Here is a 14,330-nt window from a genome sequence, read left to right on the forward strand (position 1 = left end):
AAGAGAAGGAAATGTCAGTGTGAGAGAGAAACATTTATTGGTTGCTTTTTTGTACATGCCCTGACCAGGGACTGAACCTGCAACCTCTGTATGTGCCCTGACTGGGAATTGAACCTACAACCTTTTTGTTCATGGTACAACACTCCAACTACCTGAGCCACACAGTCCAGGGCTGCATACTGTGTTTTTAGTGCTCTTTCTGAAAGCCAAGTTTCACTTTTAAGTTTCAGTCTATTAAAATGCTCAATGTGATACATTTGATCTTATAAGAAATGTTACAATTGTTTTTATTGATATGTGGTATGTCCAAAGAATAATTAAATAATAATGCTGTAAATACCTAAAGATCCTAGGATTAGTGTAGTAAACCAAGTACAAAAAAAACTGTTCATCTTTTAAAATCTTCTGTTTGCTCTTGCTACGTTATGCCCTCTGAATGTAATGACTTGGTGTGTGTTCACTAATAAGTACCATTACCTTCTCAGGGTTATCGATTATACCCAGTCTTTCAGTGGACAGCGCTGGGATTGTGTTTCTGACTCACTTCACGCGATACTGTGGGTCTCATTCAGTCTGCAGAGTGATTGTCAGCCTGATGTTTCCTGTTTGCTCTTGCTTAAGAATAAAACAGTTGACTTCCTGTGAACTGAAAGAATGGCTGTATTTTTGACAAGGTGCCTATGGAAGTAGGGGCTGCTTACCAATAGCCAGAACCAGTGTTTTGTTATGGGAACGTGGAATTCTTACAGACGAGGTGATCAGATGTCCTGATTTCCTTGGGACAGGTCTGATTAGACCTGCTCCAGCTTCCTCATCAGTTATCACTCCTCTTCACTCTCAGAAATGCTGTCACTTGGAAGGTACATTATATGGTCATTCAGCTATGGGTCTCATTTTGAAATTTAGGATTTACATTTTGAATCATTAGGTGGAAGATGTATCTTAGTAAGAAGCAGCCTGTGGTTGGTTTTGCCTATCAAAAGAAGTTTGAGATAGTTGAATAAAGCTACTGCTTTCTGTGACTTGCCCTTTATAATGTTATTAAAAGTGTTACAGTTTGTACAGAATTTGGTAGTTGGTATTTGAATTCAGCTGGTATGTTATGATACAATATTTAACCAGGATGGATGCATCCTTAATATCTTCTGCTTTGAGAAAAGAAAGAAATATGGTAGGTAGAGTTAGACCTTGGATTTAGGAAATGTTGGGTATAAATGTTCATCTATCAGTGACTAAATTTTGGTTGTTTTTCTTTCTTCAAACAGCAACAATATTCTGAGAGAGCCTGTGTGTTTAGGAGGATGCGAGCACATCTTCTGTAGGTGAGTAGTTGTGGCTTGATATATATTATATTGACATATATGTAGCAACAGTGATTTCTGACCAGTAACAGTCATGTAATCATATTGATGATAATATTTCTTATATTTGTGTAACTGTCTTAGACTGCAAAGTAACTTACCATACATTATCTCATTTTGACCCTTATAATTGTCTTAATTTACAAGTGAGAAAATCAAAGCTTAAAGAGGATGAGTTGATCAAAGTTATAAAGTTTAATAAGCAACTTTGCTAAACTTGGGAAAAATCAGTATCTGTTATTTAATTCAGATATGTTTTATTTTGCTCCAGTTAGTTTTGAATGTAGACTTTCCGAGTTATAGCTGCTGTGTTAGTTCCCGACGGCTGCCGTAACAAAGCATCAAAAACTGGGTGGCTTAGAACAGCAGAAATTTATTGTCTCTCTCCTGGAGGCTAGAAATCTTGAGAGCAAGGTGTCAGCAGGTTCGTCCTTCTGAGGGCCGCGAGGGAGACTCTGTCCGTGCTGCTTTCCTGCATTCTGCTGCCGCCGCTGGCCTCCGGCAGTCTTGGGCATTCCTTGGCTTGTGGGTGCACCACTGTGGTCTTAGCCTTCGTGTTCACACGGTGTTCTCCCCTGTGGGCATGTTGGTCTTTGTTTCTACGTTTCCCCTGTTTGTAAATACACCAGTTACTTTGAATTAGGGCTCACCCTGCTGATCTCATCTTAACGTGACTATCTGCAAAGACCCTATTTTCAAATAAGATCACACAAATAGGTGCTAGAAGTAAAATGTTTTGGGGGACACAATTGAAGCTACAACAGTTATTGTGAAATTATATCCATGTAGTCATATGAAAACTGTGGTTCATAGACTGTAACATTAGATTTTCATTTCATTCTGTTTCTTATTCAGGAGAAGTCAATTTAAGGACTGAACATCTTAGTTTAATTGTCTTTGAGCAAGGTTAATATAACCTTTCGATCAATCTTTTCATTAGTTCAAGTTGTGACTGAAATTCTCTGGCATGAGCAAACTGCAGTGTGAAGTTTAAGAACAGAAAACAATTGACTATGTGACTTAAGTGGGTCAGGATGGCGTGGGAGGCAGCTATGCTTGGGGTCCCAATTTTGTTTCTAGAAACAGTTCTGTTGCGTGGGGAATCTCTGGCCGGAGGATGAGGTAGGGAATAGTACCTGTCACCTACCCGGTACCTCCATTTGGATGATGAAAGGGATTTCAGGTTTGATACGTTCACGGCAGACCTGTTGATCACCCCTGTAAGCCGTTCCTGCCTCAGTGATCTTCATGGTAGTGAGTGCACTGCTGATGCAGAGTTGGTCAAGACAGAACCGTGAGTCGTATCTGACTGCTCTTTTCTACCTTACCCCACATCTGCATGTTCTGTCAGTTGCACCCCAAATCTTGAATTTCTCACTTCTCTCTCTCAGTTTACTACTGTCTACACTTTGGTCCAAGCCATCATTATATTATCTCTCCACAAACTTTTGTTATAAGTTCATAACTGGTTCCCTTCCCCACTTTCCTCATACTTGTCAGTGATCTTTTAAAAATGTAAATCACATCCGTACCCATTGCCCTCCTTAAGACCTTTTGGCTGCTTTCTGTTGTGATTGGAATGAAATCCAAACTCTGCGCTAAGGTCCACAAGACCCTGGGCAAGACCTAGTTTCTGCCTGCCTCTTGGACTGCACTTCCCTCTGGCTCACCTGTTCCAGCCATGTCCTTTAGGTTCATGCGACAGCAAATTCACTCCTGCCCCAGGACTTTTGCACGTGCTATTTCTTTTACCTGGAATGTACTTTCATTACATTTGTGTGAAGCAACTTCATCAGTTACAATGTCATGTTTTCCAAAAGGCCTCCCCTTATGAAACGTAACCTGCTCCCTGTTCCCACTCAGGCTAATGCACTCACTGTGACAACACTGCTGGAGCATAACAAACTGTTACGAAATTGTATATAAAGTGTGTGTGTTAGTGAGGGGGGTGGTGAGAGATCCATAACAATGTCTAATTGGATTCCAAAGGGGTCTGGCACTTAAAACGGCCAGTGAAAGGTTAAGAGAGTCAGGAAGACACCTTAAAAGAGAAAATGGCCATCTCTAGATGACAATTGTAGGAAAGAAACGATTCAGTACAGTTGTGGTTCAGTTTGATTCTTTGGTACCAAGAATTAGGTAGTTATTTGTATTCTTCGCAGATTTGGAGTTGTATAAAACTGATGAGCAATGTCATAAATACCTTGCAGTTTAAAAGATTGTTTTGATATATTCCAGTCCAGCTGAAACATACAAGTTGGGGAAGGTGCTTTTCCGAGAGGTGCAGCTTTTTAAAATCATTGAAAGTGTTGTGTAGGTTCCAATTACTTTATGCCAACTCCTTATAAAAGTAGTACACTACATACTCACTTTGAGAAGTAAGTCATTTAAGGCATAGCGGGGGGTTCAATGATTTTGGTTTCAGACTACTTTATACTCTTAAAAATTAAGGACCCTAAAGAGTGTGTGTGTGTGTGTGTGTGTGTGTATTTACCATATAAAATAGAGGTTTTAAAAATACTAAATCATTTAAAAACAACAGTAATAAGCCCATTGCATACTAACACAAATAACACTTTTTAAGTAAAAATAACTTTCACAAAACAAAGAAAAAATAGTGAGAGGAATGGCACTATTTTACATTTTTGTAGATTCTCATATCTGCCTATAGTTTAGTCTGTTGTGATATCTGGTTTTGATTGAACTGTGAAGAAATCTGATCTTACATGTATCTGTTTTTGGAAAAAGTATAATGAGATAATCTGAATATTCTCCTTTGGTACTTTTATCACTTCTTGGCAAGTGAGAGTTTCTTAAATTTGTAACAGTGTAGAATCTAAAACCGTGTCAGTGGGTTTCTTATTCTGTTAAATTCCATTGGTTTAATGCTGTACTTGGAATGATTCTTTTATCCAAGCATGATTTTATGATATTGTACATTGGTCATTTGGGAAATATTGGCTCACCCAGTGACACAGATTGACTGAGAAATGACACATTTCCCCAGAACGCTGGGTTAATGTGTATAAAAAAATTAGAGAACAGTTATGAGACTGACATTATATTGTAGAATAGATGAAATAGACAGGTCTGGGTACTGGTGTGGTGCTGGGTAAGTCTGTAACGGGTCTCATTTTCTTGATCTGGAAATGAGATAACCTTTTTTATTTTTTATTTTTTTATTTTTTTTTAAACCAATATATTAAGACAGTTTTCTTTTTTTTTTTTTTTAAGATTTTATTTATTTATTTATTTTTAGAGGGGAAGGAGAGAGGGAGAGAAACATCAATGTATGGTTGCCTTTTGTGCATCCCCTGCTGGTACCGTTAGCCTGCAAGGAACCGGTTTGCAACCCAGGCATGTGCCCTGACTGGGAATCGAACCTCGGTCGTCTGGTTCGCAGGCCCGCGCTCAATCCACTGAGCTACGCCAGCCAGGGCACCTTTTTTATTTTTAATTATTGATTTTTTTTTAGAGCTAGGGAGAGACACATCAATTTTGTTGTTTCATTTAGATGCATTTATTGGTGAATTCTTTTTTTTCTTTATACTTTATTTTAGAGAGAGGGGTAGGTAGGGAGGGAGGAAGAGGGAGAGAAACACTGATCTGAGAGAGACATTGATTGGTTGCCTTCCCCATGCACCCTGACTGGGGACTGAACTCACTACCCAGGCATGTGCCCCGACCAGGAATCAAACTTGCAACCTTTTGGTTTGTGGGATGGCGCCCAACCGACTGAGCCACACTGGCTGGTGCCATTGGTCGATTCTTGCATGTGCCCTGACCAGGGATTGAGTCTGTATTTTTGGTTTATCAGGACCACACTCCAACCAACTGACCTACCTGGCCAGGGTGGTAATGGTTTTCGATGAGTGGATTTGACTATTTTTCACTAGTGTTCCTCAAATAATTAAATACTACACAACATTTGACTTAAATCTGAGGAATTAGTTTACATACTTTATATAATCGGCTTCCAAGTGAAGACTTCTTAACTCTGAGCAAACAAACTCAAAGAAGTTTCTTTAAAGAAAGGAATTTTACATGTATTGTATCCAGTGATCTGGGCGGCCTCTGCCAGCCCCAGTATAGTTTATAGATTCGTTTGACAACGTTTGTTGAGTTACTTTGATTCAGAAGTCACGCTAGGATCTAGGGATACAAAGATTAGAGATGGCATAGGCTGTTTCCAAAGGGAGCTCGTCTTGTAAGAATCCTCTGCACTAAGTGAGTAGGACACGCAGAGGAGTAGAGTGTTTGGGGGAAGTGACGATTTACGACCGTGACCTTGAGCAGTCCTGCTAGAGCCTGTCTGGCAAGGCTGAGGGAGAAGTGGATCTGCAGGTTTCTTGTTTTGGAATTCACAGATAGGCTTCAGAGGAGGTTGGGACCCTCCCCACCCTCACCTTTTTAAAATAAGAGCTTGTGTGTGTCCTCATCAGATTTGCAAAGGGTTTTAACCTGCGTAGTTAGGAAACCCTTCTAACTATGTAACTCCTGGGTAGATAATCTAAGGGAATTTCATTGAATCTGCAGTCATACAAGTACTTGAAAGAACCAAAGATCTTTTCTCAAAAACTACTAAGCTTTTAGATACTTCTCCAAAAACAAAACAAAAAAATACCTTTCCCTGCGGTAATTGTAGGTATTTCATGAAGCGCAGTGTTAAGGTTAAGGGTAGGGAGGTTGAGATGCATGACTGTTATTTATTAAGTTCTAAATATGTTTTTTGTGTCTTCCTTTGTGCTGTTGCCCTTTAGAAGTTTTAGATTTATTTGCAGGGGAAAAGTTATACAGACTAATAATGTCTGGCTACATAATCTCTTCATCGCAAATAACCTGAGCAACTTTAGATTTTGTGTGTGTATCACACTAAAAAGCACTATAAAAATATTTGTAATTGCCCATTGTTAGAACAACCTTTTCTTCATTTGCTTCTGCTTCAAACACTGTTTATATTTACTTTTTGGAATTCAGATTCTGCTGATTGCATTGATAATTACACCTGTGTATTGTTGATCCTTTTTCAGTGACTGCGTAAGTGACTGCATCGGAACCACGTGTCCAGTGTGTAGTACCCCAGCCTGGATACAGGATGTGAAGATAAACAGACAGTTGGACAACATTATTCAGCTTTGTAGTAAACTTCGCAATTTGCTACATGAGAATGAGCTTTCAGGTGAGAAATTTCATCTGTCTCTCTTCGTTAAGTAATTGATGAATTCGTATTGATCATGTAAAATGTATAAAGATGTATCAGGAATTCTGAATGGCATATTTCAGTTTTTCAGATTTATAGTGTTTGGAATCATTTTGAGTGACACGTACCTTCGATACAATTAAGTCTGATTCCATTTTCATAGACGAGAAACCAAGGTTCGGAGGTCAACTGATCTTGCTAAAGTCACACATAGTTAGTACCAGAAGCAGGAGAACCAGAGCCCATGTTTCCTCTGATAGCCCAGAGACTTTCTCACTGCCTTCCCTGCCTGCTTTTTCAGTTGTGACAGTTTCTGTGTGATGTATATAATGATTTTGTCCTTAATTTACTGATTTTGTCCTCAACTCACTTAAATGCACCTTTGCAAGAGAGAATACAATCTTCTTCCATGGAGCACACTTTGAAAGAGCAAAAATGTAATATTCATCTTTTTTTTTCTTTAAATGGGGGTTAATGTTTTCCAACTTGTTCTTAGACTCTGTGGATTAACTGTGTCTCTTCCTATTGTGCTTTCTGCTGAGAACTAATTACCTGTGGAACATAAAGTGTTTGAAGCTTCATAATTAGATTTTGGAATTGTCCTTTTATTGACCAGATCACATCAATTTAACTGTGTTTCTACGTGGGAGGACCGTTTCTTGCCTGGCTGGAAGCCACTGATGATGATTGATACTGCTGGTATAGAAGGCCTGGACCTCTGTTGTAAAGTCTTTGGATCTTAGTTTTCTAGTGTGGTATCAACTAGTAAAGGATTAAGTGATTGGAGAAAATGAAGAGAAAAGTCGAACACTTTGTCTTATTGACCAGGTCCATACTTTTAAGAAGAATTAAAATCATAATTATCTATAAAGTTTTCTTCAGCTCCTTATTTAATTAATATATTAGACTCCATTCTGTTATGATAAAATTGCTATAGTGCTAAAAAAGTTTTACTGATTTTCAGGTGGAATTATACACATACACATTTTTAGAAGTACTTACCTATTTGAAAAAATACTGTTTTGTTAATCTCATTAGAGCACAATGAGGAAAAGTTTTATTATTAAGTTCGTCTGTTCCTTTCTTTCTTACTCGGAGACAGTGCTGATAGTGTTTATTTCCTAATGAAAGAGATTACCGTGCTATCTGGTCCCTGCCCCCCTCCCTGTCACATTGATTAAAGCGCCAGTTCTTAATCAAGAGTCCCTGCATCTTTGGCAGTGAAGGGGGTGGAGGGGGAGGGTCAGTGAGCCTCTTGAGTTAATTGTACGACATGAAAGATGCTCATGTCTCCGTGAAAGTGGTTTTCATGAGATCCTTACAGACGATGTGCGGTCTGTTAGGAACATTGGCCAAACGTGGGAATTTGGGGTGTTCCTGCGAGATTTGTGTCCTGTCAGGATGTTTGGATTTGATTCTTCTCCAGGTGCTGTGTAGTGATTATTAGTGGTACTATAGTGATACTTAGCTTGCTAGTGCTCCCATAGCGAAGGAGCACACTGTGAACTGGGTGTCTTATCTCGCAGTTCTGCAGGCCTGAAGTCCACAGTCAAGGTGTTGGTGAGGCTGGTTCCTTCAGGGTCTGTGAGGGCTGAGTGTGTTCCAGGCCTCTCTCTCCGCCTGGTGGATGGTGGTGTTCCTGTTCCCCTGGCGTTCTCCCTGTCATATTTGGGTCAGATCTCCACCTTTAAAAAGGACACGGTTCATACTGCATCAGAATCCCACCCTGCTCATCCCATCCTACATCTGTAATGATCCTTTTTCCAAATAAGGTCACATCCTGAGGTGCTGTGGGTGGGACTCCTATATATGAGTTTTAGGAAGGACACAGTTTAACCGGTAACAAATCATGTGACATTTATAATGGTGAAAGAAGGGAAGCGGAGTTGTTCTTGATGAATAGTAAATTGTGGCAGACTGAGGCACCTGGTAGGTGCCATAGGGTGCAAAGAAGAGTAAGATGGATGAATTCTTCAGAAATTTTACTGTGGTCAGTGGGGTTTGAATCATCATTATGGTGTTGAAATGCCTTAATATTTCATCATCAAAAATTTCTAGGAAAATCATTGAGTTTGGAACAAGTTTTTGTGTGGGATCAGAGGCCCTTTAGAATGCCATCTTTCTCATCTAAGAGTAGAGATGGAGTTTGGGGAGAGAATTCTGGTGATTCATTTTGTGGCTATTTTGTATTTGTTTTCCTTTTATAGTGAGCAATTACTTTATCCCTTAGCAGACTTGAGTAGTGCTGGCCTTAAAACATTACTTACTTGAAGATGAATTGAAATGTCACAGTTTGGATAATATATAATCAGAATTTCAGGAGCTGGGAGGTTATCTTTAATCCCTTTATTCTGTAGTTGAGGGAATTGAGGACCTAGGTTAAAGTCCTCAGTTGTAGGAGTAAGTGTCCTGCTTTTTGTTTGTCTTTTAGCACGTTGCTTTTGTGAGAAGTGTGGGTGTCCACTGCGTTTGCTGAACCGAGTTGGAGAAAAGTAGCAGTGCAAAGATTTCATTCATAGCCCAGAGACTAAATGTAATGAAAACAAAAACAGTTTTAAAACAGATTCTTAGGTTTTGGTTTTGACAGTTCACTTTATAATGGTAAGATCCTCCTTTGGTACTTTCACAGAAGTTGAGAAATGTAAGGTCTATCTGCAATATAAGTTTTTAATCCAGACCTAATATCCATGGTGCGGAGCTTTTTCTACTTACTGTGAATTGCGTTGTCATCAACGTTTTCTCCCAGTGTCCCTTGAAACAAACTGGCCTTGAAAGGCATTTGGGATTTTTGAGTGTTTCTGTATAGTTTACCTATTCAGTATATTTTATATGGTACCTTTATGTTTATCCAGCAATTACTTCTGAAACAAGTGATATAAGGTGAATGAGTAGAGAGAAATAATAGTTGGATCAAATAATGGTTGATCTCCTTTATAATGAGAAAATTGGAAATGATCTCATAAAACAAAGGTATTAGATTAAGTGATTCCTAAGGTCTAGCTCTAGAATCATGTGATCAAATAGTCAAGTGTTGAAGATGAATTGAGAGGAATGGTTAGACACCCCCCACATTTCAGTATTTTTTTTATATCTAATTTTTATTTCATTCTTGTTCAAGTACAGGTTTCTGTCTTATATTCCCAACCCTGCCCGCCCCGCCCCCCCCGCCCCATGCTCCCCGCCTCCCTCCCCTTTCCACCCCCCCACCCTTAGTTATTATTTCAGTATTTTTTTAAAGCCGTAGTTCACAATTTATCTTCCAAGTGAACCTTGTTATTTGCATTTACTATAAAATATATAATTACTGTAATTAAGGTGGATAATTAGGAAGAACTTGTCAAGTTATGGACATAGTATGTGGTATATATAGGAGATAAAGAAGCCTGATTTACAGTAATACTTTCTAAAATGAGCTTCTAAATACTTGCACAGATTTTCCTTGGTTCAGTGTGTTTTAAAGCGAAAAGACGGTCATAAATTTTCCTGACAACCGTTTATGGATAATTTTGCCTTATTCTTTGTAACATAATCTGCTTTCTTCTATTGGAGTTAAATGTAAGTTTTTATTTTTTCTTGCCTCCGTCATATTAAATCAGACCTTGCAGGTGCTGGTCAGGTTCTGACCAGCAAAATATATGTTGGTGTTGCTGACATTAAAAAATTGTAATTATGCTTTCATAGAATCACAGTTTTATTTTCTGCTTTGAGGGAGAGATGCTGGTCTTTCTGTGGTGAATTATATGGTGTTTCACATATGCTATGACTTTTCTATAATTGGTGAAGATGAGCATTTGAATACCTGTGTTGCTTTTATTATTATTATTATTTTTTTTTAGATAGAACTGAGTACTTCTTAACTTACAAAATAATCATTCTTTAGTGAAGGCATTAATGTTGCACAGATGGTAGCAGGGTACTTTCCTTTGATTTTTTTAATAAGGGGCTAGTTTGTCAAAGAGATTTCTCCACTCATGTTGTGAAACCTATAATAGAGGATAATTTGAAAGGCACACAATGCACATCATTATACTCCTTTGATGTAGATTAATGATAGCTAAATCACATTTCCAATTGCCTCCCTTTTCTATAGTTTATTATTCAATTTTAAGAATAAACTTGGCTAAGCAGCTCCTTGGCAACATGCGCACCTCTGTTCCTGGACAGTCTGTGGAGCAGTCAGAAATGTTTCATCTCAGGGAACCAAGTCCTCTTAGATGCCGTCATTGTGGAATTGACTGTGTAGAGGAAGGACCAGTGTTTTTCTTTGTGAATTGACTATGGTAATTTAACATGCTTACAAGCACTCACCCATTAAACCGGTTGTAGCTCTGAATAGTGTGGTTTACTCCCAACAGTGGGGGTGGTTTTGCTTTTTATAGTCTCAGCGGAGATGTGCTGTGTGAAATCCAGAATTTACACCATGTCTGTTGTTGTGGCCCTTGCTTAGTTAGGACAATACGCACAATTAAATATTCTTGACTGAATTTAGCATTGTTGGATGACTAGTGAAATTACGGTGTACCTATAAATTGCATAGATATATACTGTCAGCTGCTTTATAAGTTAAGCAATATGTACACCTGAGTGAAATTTTAGATTGAATGTGTTGCTGCTACTTACAAGCCTTAAATTTTTGTTAAACACCTAATTCTATATTTTGTAAGTTTTATAAGATCAAAAACTTCAGTATTTGGCTTTTTAGTTGAAAATGTCATTAACTATATTGAAAATAAATAAAAAAATAAATACAAATTTTTGCAGACTACCACAGGATAAACCTTTAGTCTTTATGACTCTCAGCCTTAAAACGTAAGCCTGGTAACGTTTCATTTTGACCTTTCCTCTAGACTTGAGATTATATCAGAAGTGACTTAGTTTGAAATCTACTTACACTGCAAAGGAAGATCTTGTTGAATTTAGACATTAAATCTCTTTGTGAGTGGATGTACCTCATTCTGTTTGTTGATTTCCAAGATCCTGGCCTAATACCACTTTGGAACCAGGTGAAGGTCAGCTAGGATGTCAGAAAGGATGTCGGAGGGTCGGCCCTTCTTCATACACACACTCTTGCTTTCCGCTGGGTTTATCAGTTACCACTCTCTTTCCAGTGTAGTTCTCCCATTTTTCTACCAGGAGTAAGGGGCAGCTTCTTCGGAGTGGAGTGCAGTTTGACTGAATTTCTTTGCTAGGCAGGGGTCATGTCCTCGTAATTTTTGCTGAGATAAATAACTAATTATTTGTTTTTCAAAATGCACTATTTTTTCTTTTTTTAACCTGTCTAAAGTACTGTATTGCCAGATCTATTTATAAAGATGGTACTTTTATACTCAAGAAACATGAGGTAGAATAGACAGAAGACTTGATTTTGAGCTTTAGAGAAGTTTTGAGATTTTAGTTTACTAATTTTCTAGTGTATTATTAACTTTGAATGGATAAAATAATAAAACAGTGTTTGGTGTGAAGAAAAAAATCTGTGTAACACCTTGGTCACGTTAGACATGTGTATTTCCTGAACAGTGGGTGTTGCCAGTCCTTAGGGGTGAGACGCCGTGGCTTTCTTCTTACAGTGACTTAGTTTTGGAACTTGGTTCATTACAATTTTTCTTTAGAGCCTGTAATGTAAGAAGAGCTTCACACAAAGTTCTTTGTATCTTGAACAGGGAGTAACCTCTGAGGAGAAAAACAAAATGTAATTCGGGCACTGAATTTTGTCGTATATGATGTGCTCCCGTGTATTATGCACACCCATGATTTTGGCCCAGGCTTTCAGCAAGAAACTTTATTTTTCATTCAATTCTTTATTTACATATATTTAGACACTTGTTTTTTGTATTATAAAGGAATGCTAGCATTTATTTTTGAACATATTATGGTATGAGAAATTTTATGAAACATAATTACAAAACACAAGAACAGACATATTATGGTACAAGAAATTTTATGTAACAAATAATTACAAAACACAGGAACAGATACATATTATGGTACAAGGAATTTTAGGTTACAAATACAAATAATCACAAAACACAAGATCAGATACAGCGTATTTCAGGTTTTACCCATGTATAATGCACATCCTTATTTTTCCTTCAAAAATATGGGCAAAGAGTGTGCATTACATACACATGGTGAAAATACAGGTAGTTTCCTTTCTTTCTTTTTTGTTTTTCTTTCTTTTTTTTTTTTTAAGTATAGAGCAAAGAAAAACATGTCCTAAGTGTCCCAGTTAGAGGAGACTATTACGTCGTTGTTCATCGGGAGAGCGAATATCAGGCCCCATGAGATTACTGGTTAGTCATCGTTCAACCTGCAAGGTGGTTGTGGTGGTGGTTTCCCTGCCTTTCCAGGTTTTGCTTCTGCACCTGACAGGGCCCTTTGATACCCAGGTACCATGGAGAGAAGAGCGCACTGGGTTGTGAGTTGGGAGACCCCCCTCCAACTCCCGCTTTTAAGTTTCCATTCTTCATCTTTAAACTGACAGAATTGGATGAGTGATCCTCAAGATAACTTTTAGCCCTTAAAATGAATTCTGACCTCCCTTGTATAAATACTCTCGAGATTTAAGGAAGGATATAAAATAATTTATTCATCAGTTCTATGAATATTAAGTATATGTTCACCACTGTGCTCGTGGCCTGGGTTGGTTTTACCTGTCTGTAAGGGGAGAATTTGAAGGAATATTTTTAAAAGCAAAATATGTGAGCTTAGAGGCAGAAACAAAGCAGAAGAACTTAAAGGTCACTTGTTGGAATGCAAGTGGAGTGCTGGTTGTACGGTTCCCTCACTGGCGGTTTCTTGAGCATCTGTTAATGGGCAGGACTGGTAGGTCTAAAATATGGTGTGTACAGAGATTTTAATGCACAGTGCAGGCAAGGAGAACTCACTTCTGTGTGTCTCCTCAAGTCTTGCACTGCCACACCACGGCACCGCTTCACTGCGGACACCAGGCGTGGGGCTTTAACACACAATGAGCCATGCAGTGACACCAGCCAGGTGTCCTGTAGTTTGACTCAATTTGGACCCTGTCTACCTGGGGATGGCATCAGATCTCACAGACTGTCCTCCCCCTGACCCCACAACCTTCTCGGGCTGATGAATTTGCTAGAGTAGCTCACAGAGTTCAGGAAAATATTGTACTTACTACATAACTCGTTCATTACAAATGGAAGTGATTTGGGAAGAGCCAGGTGGAAGAGATACACAGAGAAGGTGTGTGTGTGTGGGGGGTGTGGAGCTTCCATGGCCTCTCTGGGGACATAACTCTCCCAGCACTTCATCTGTTCACCAGCTCGGAGGCTTTCATACATCGGTGCCATTGGTTAAATCATTGGCATTGGTGATTGATTCAACCTCTAGCTGCTCTCCCCTCTTGGAGGTCAGGGGGTGGGATTGAAAGTCCTTGCCCTCTAATCGTGGTTGCTTCCTCTTACACTAGTTTTGTTTACATTTGTTTAATTTATGGAATAAATATATGAGAACATTCTTTTTTTTGTAGCTGATATAAGTGGTATAGAGTGTGTAGGGTAAAACATGAAAAAATTTCTTTCTACTCTTTTCCCTCAACCAGAAAGCATAGGTTCCTTTCTTTTTCAGAAGGACTGTTTTCATTGTTTAACTGTCTCATTTTATTTTCTGAATTTATGAAAATACTTGAATATAAATGTAATAGAATTTTTAAAATATAAATGGGATTTTGCCACACTTAGACAGACGTGCCTTCAAAGTCTTCACGTTAGTTAGTTATATAAGTTAGCTTAGATTTTGTAGTA

At 38.5% G+C, this 14,330-nt stretch overlaps 1 protein-coding gene across 1 annotated transcript in view; it reads left to right on the plus strand.

Annotated features, from left to right (window-relative positions):
- Window positions 1-1,265: 1,265 nt before the first annotated feature.
- The window catches only part of BARD1 (BRCA1 associated RING domain 1), a gene marked incomplete at its 5' end in the record, with an annotated part of 52,069 nt that continues 39,004 nt past the window's right edge, over window positions 1,266-14,330 (plus strand). Inside the window, 2 exons of the mRNA XM_037042133.1 lie at window positions 1,266-1,322; window positions 6,392-6,540. Coding sequence (XP_036898028.1) covers window positions 1,266-1,322; window positions 6,392-6,540 — 206 coding nt within the window. The remainder of the gene's footprint in view (window positions 1,323-6,391; window positions 6,541-14,330) is intronic.

The sequence above is a fragment of the Sturnira hondurensis genome, unplaced genomic scaffold (genome assembly GCF_014824575.4).
Source record: "Sturnira hondurensis isolate 20B ecotype Veracruz unplaced genomic scaffold, ASM1482457v3 Scaffold0003681, whole genome shotgun sequence".
Classification (NCBI taxonomy): domain Eukaryota; kingdom Metazoa; phylum Chordata; class Mammalia; order Chiroptera; family Phyllostomidae; genus Sturnira; species Sturnira hondurensis.